The sequence below is a fragment of the Henckelia pumila genome, chromosome 4 (genome assembly GCF_033568475.1).
Source record: "Henckelia pumila isolate YLH828 chromosome 4, ASM3356847v2, whole genome shotgun sequence".
NCBI lineage: Eukaryota > Viridiplantae > Streptophyta > Magnoliopsida > Lamiales > Gesneriaceae > Henckelia > Henckelia pumila.
Genome location: NC_133123.1, coordinates 227886567 through 227891684, shown reverse-complemented (window position 1 = coordinate 227891684; position 5118 = coordinate 227886567). Strand labels below are relative to the sequence as shown.

At 35.4% G+C, this 5118-nt stretch overlaps 1 protein-coding gene across 1 annotated transcript; it reads right to left on the bottom strand.

Annotated features, from left to right (window-relative positions):
- Nucleotides 1–237: 237 nt before the first annotated feature.
- On the bottom strand, nucleotides 238–4874 carry LOC140864211 (DNA excision repair protein ERCC-1). The gene is made up of 9 exons (XM_073268221.1): nucleotides 4611–4874; nucleotides 4429–4513; nucleotides 3788–3891; nucleotides 1974–2073; nucleotides 1817–1893; nucleotides 1337–1436; nucleotides 1097–1168; nucleotides 941–1009; nucleotides 238–677 (listed from the first exon to the last, which is right to left on the bottom strand). Exons 1-9 carry the CDS (start codon nucleotides 4835–4837, stop codon nucleotides 366–368), a joined length of 1146 nt encoding a protein of 381 aa, XP_073124322.1. The 5' UTR covers nucleotides 4838–4874; the 3' UTR covers nucleotides 238–365.
- Between the last annotated feature and the right edge of the window lie 244 nt (nucleotides 4875–5118).

The window sequence follows — 5118 nt, the reverse complement described above, 5'->3', positions numbered from 1 at the left end:
TAAAATTTGAAAACATAGAGAATCGAAATCGCAAAATGATAAACATTTCGTACCTAAATTACAGTTTTCTCTTTTTATTTATTTATTTATTTATTTTGAATTGGACGCATCATGAAGATTTCTTCAAGATACCGAGGGATCCTCATCTCAAGTTTCAGTAGTTGTACTTGGCGGGTTCCCCCAGGCCCAATCAAAATGTGATTTTGTCGACTAAGAATAAATACAAGGTGCAATTGTAAATGAATACTCCTCGAAAGATATACTTTTCAGATTATGTATTCATAGATATTTGATGGATAAAATACAGAAAATTTAAAAGTAAGAGCTACCACAATTAAAAAGGGAAAATGTAGGTGGCATCAAAACTAAGTTGTGAATTCTCCACTATCGTCTCGTTTCTTGCCAGCAAAATTCTCCTCTTCTATGTTACCCTGCTTCCTTTTTTTGTTCTTTCCCGAATACTTGGCAAACGCAGCCTCCAAGGCCGATCTTACACTTGTTTCAGCTACCGTTTTTCTCTGTTTCCTGGCATCTGGGACTTCCTTCTCGACCTCACTCACAGATGCGGGTTTAGGTTCAGAAATGTGGTCGCTTGGATTTTTTATAGGAGTTGCGATGTTGGGAGCAGGAGCTACACGTTTGAATGGCTCATGGAAAGTATCATACAACCGTTTCACCTGATGACGGGCAAAAATTTCAAAATAAGGCTCGGATTTAACGGATGGTTAATTGATCTTCACATTAGGTGAAGCACGATATGATCACAAATTCTCCAAAACAAATGGACGGGACAAATAAGAATCTAAAGTTTATTTCTAAATTATAAGTATTTTAAAAAATACAGCAACTTGTGGGATGTGCAAGATCCACACTACAAAACCTGTGAATTTGTGATATATTTTTTGAAGTAGAAGTACAAAACGCGTCAAGGAATGAATACCTTTCTTTCTCCTATGCCAGGGCAACGCGCTAAATCTTCCATTGATGCGTCCATGATATGAGAAAGAGACTGGAAGTAGTAAAATTTGGCTCAGCACAAAACAGGAACACAACCCGCAGTATGCAGTCAACATTTAAAGACAAATCACAGGCTTACCCCAAATGTTGACCCCAGAGTAACAACATCCGTTTTGTTAACATGACGTACTGCTGTGAGTGCATGATTCAACTATATTGGAGAAATCAAATGTGGTCACGTGATTTCAATGAGGTAGCTCTTAAATCTTCTAGAGTTAATATTTCAATTATTATTGTATATATAATGGTCAGATATTATTTGGTGTACGTAATAAGCAACAAAGTTCATCGATAAACCAAAATATATACAAATATATACCCGTGACAGATAGTCCATATCCATTTGTCCCTGGATAAGATCTGCTGGTTTGTTTTCATATACTTTAATAGTCTCCAGGTAACGGCCACATTCCTCTAGGCTAAATGATAAAGCCAAGAAATGGTCAGCTACAGACACTTGGTATCACTTGGATAGTTGGATATCAGATTGGCATAGCAAATGAAGTTGCTTATTTCAATGCTTTCACAGGACAATTGAACCAAGTTCAAGAAAAAATCACTAATATCTTTTCTCTCCACCCGTAAATAAAAATTAAACTTGCAAAAACCTTTCAATAATCAATTTCCCTTAACATCCAATACAACACTTTGAAAAGTAAAAACTACCAGTTTTTCTCTCCATCTCTTGGTTTAAGAGACACTCTCACACACATTTCTCTCAATAGTAATCTAATCTTTTAAAATCTCATCACATCGGTCAAAAAAATCTTTGAAATGCATCAAATATGCAAAATGATACCTCCAGCCGCATAAAAGAGTGCAGTCATGAAGTAGAGCTGTTTTTGTGACTTCAAGCAAGGGCTTAACAACATCTTCCTGGTAACAAAAGTGAAAGCATCTGAGAACCAGAGAGTGATTTATGTTCTATGATTGATAATTTACCAAAAAAAACTTACCACATCAACATGGCACAAAACAACACAAAGCTTGAAGTTTTTTTGCAGTTCTCTAATCCGAAAATATAGGTAGTCTGGATGCAGTAGATGATACCGTAGACTGTCAAAATAGAAACCACTTAAGATATTTGTTAACTTCCATGGCAAGAGCCGCAGAAGAGAATCAATTTGCTAACAAAATGCATCAACAGATGGACATTAAAGTGACTGTGTTAGTTTTTTCGGGTAATAGTGGGCTTGGGTTTATGGGTAATAGTGGGCTGGATCCAAATAGAAAGTATGTGGAATAAACATGTGTGAGTTATTTCGCAGTGTGAATTTTATGATGGTTTTGAAAGCCTTTGCTAGGGAGAGTTTTTTTTTTTTGAAGATTTTATACACTTTAAGGGGCGCCATTATCCTTGTGAGGATAGGTCATTTTTTTTACAAATTTTATTGTATTTACTGAATGTCATACATTGTGACATTCTATTTCCTTTTATTCTCCTTTGATACTGGTTTTGCTTGTGTTTTGTGGTTTGAATCGTAACAGAATGTCTCAATCTGCATGGCCTGAAATACACTGCCCCTTTTCATTTCAACGGGATGTGTAACCGTTCATTTGAGAGATTGAAGCATCAGGAATTGCTCAAAGAAGTAGATTGTCTACTTAAATCTCTAAACATGTTGAATAAAAAACAAGGATTGAAGCAATCCTTCAAAGGATAGAAGTATGAGGTAAAGAAATGAACTCCAACCGGGGGAACCTTTTAGACAAAATTTAGGATAACAACTGCTAGTATCTTAGTATCTGAAAAAGTTCAATTTTGAGAAAGACAATATCATGTATTAAAATTTAAAATTGAACTAACAAGCAAACATTTTAAAAAGATTAAAGAAAGAACTGAACCATCATAAAGCTATACATTTAAAGTTTTTAATTAACTTGTTTTTACAAAATACTACAAGGTAATTAAAAACCTAATTATTACAGACAGCAACTTACAAATCTAAAATATTTATCACATGATGAGTTTGAACTATAAATTTTCTTCATGTCTAAACAAAAAAACCAAGACTAGCACTCAAAACTCAAAGCAAGCAACCTCAGGGAAGGAAGTAGGAACACAAATCAAATTGATGTGTATGCATCCTGCTTCTGCTCTCATAAAAAATTGAACTAATTTCATCAGTTAAAAAGGTTTTAAGGTTAGATTACAGGTTCGGTTCGTTCCTGCATCAGTTAGAAATGGGGAAATGGCTAATCCCATGGGTGATAGAAGAAAAGACCCAAACCAAGTGTAAATTTGAGATTTTGGACCAACGGTTGTTCCTTAGGATAAAGTATACCACCCAAGTAGAAGAATGAATGAGGCGGTATCCCCTAGTCACTAAAGTAAATTCTTGAATCATATCAGCGATTTGCAGAGTAATATTGTTAAAACAAAACTTAATCAACAGACTTCAACAGTATAGATTTCGAAGAATATGAAAGTGACATTAAAATTACTAAACATGTGAACCTCAAAACTACTTCCATTTTCCTTGTCGACAGTTACTGAGTGCAAAAAGAGGAGCTCATAATCTTACAAGCATATCTTGCAATAAAACTCACATCCCTCATCATCATATCAAGGGAAATTGTTATAAGTGTCCATCAAGTTCCTAGGCTTTCCCAGATAATGCGATAATAAAAGAAGGTGTCTATCTCAACTCTCGTCCAAAAGTGGAGAAAATAATCCAAATCTCTAGATTCTCCACCAGTACGATAATGATTAGATTAGTTGATCTATACAATGTAAAAATCCTATCAATTGAGAATTTAACATTCCAACCTCAAATAAAGAGCACAAGAACTTTGTCCCATCAAATAATCACAAATAATATCAGCAAAAGCCCATCGCACATTCCTTATATGCTTCAGCAATGGGTTTCCCTTCTGCACGAAAAAGCAAAAACAATTAAACACACTGAAACTTTTTTGAAGTGAAGATGACTTGAATCCCTCAAAAGTTTTAGGGAACTACAAAAAATATCCCACCAAACATCGAAGCAAAAAATTCAAAGTTATTTGATTTTGAAATTTCAGAAACAAGTTAGGTTCCGGAAAATAATATTATTGTTAAAAAAATGCCCTTCAAACACATTTATAAGCTGCAAATGCATAGGCATGCGGCCAAGAACTTACATTTTTTTGTTAATTATAGCCACCAATCTTCTCTAACTACTAAAGAGCACTCCCATCAAACTCAAAAGTACAACAGAACAAAATGTAGTATGCTGGTGAAAGAAGACAAATTTATCAGCTACTTCAGTAAGTTAAATTTGTAGCAGGTTTAATTAGCATAAAAGGCATTATCCTAGTCCTAGCATAAAAGAGCTCCAATTACCTAAGAATACATCTATGTGTTAAATGGAGACGAAAGCAACGGACTTTACAAAATGCCACTAGTAACAATATGCAATAAACATATACCTGTCTATGGCTAACAAGGATGCAATTTCGACTAGGAACAGGAGCCGAAGCAGATGTGGATGGAACTTCCGATAGTCCAATCCCCCTAAAAACCCAGAATTGAAAATACAATCAGCCATAATAACAAGTCTCAATCAAAAAAGAATGTGTGTGTGTGGGTGGGACAGAGGACAAGAGACCACCTCGGGACGGCTGAGGGAGATTGATACGGCGGCGGAGGAGCCGGGGCGGAGTAGAATTCTGAGTTCTTGACGAAATTGAAGGCCTGGGAAAAGGAAGACGAAGGATTGAAGAGGGAATGGTCGGCAGTGGTGGGCTGTACCACCTCCTCGTAAGAAGGTATCTCGATGTGAAACGATGAAGTGTGCGGCGGCTGCCGGTGGCTTTCAGGTTCGCCGCTGTCTTCCATTTTTATCACAATCACGGTTCCGGATCCGGACACTCTGGTCAATGGTCAGGGTTTCCCCATTTTTAAAAAAAATTTATTTATTTATAAATTCTGAAAATTATTTTTTTAATAATGTAAAATATTATTATTAGTAGTTATATATATATATATATATATATATATATATATGTATGTATCTTAGAGAAATCGAGCTACTTTAATGTTTGATTATGATTTAATGAAGATTGTGGACCAATATAATTGTTGGGATCGAATGGGGGAAGCGAAACTACTACATAAAC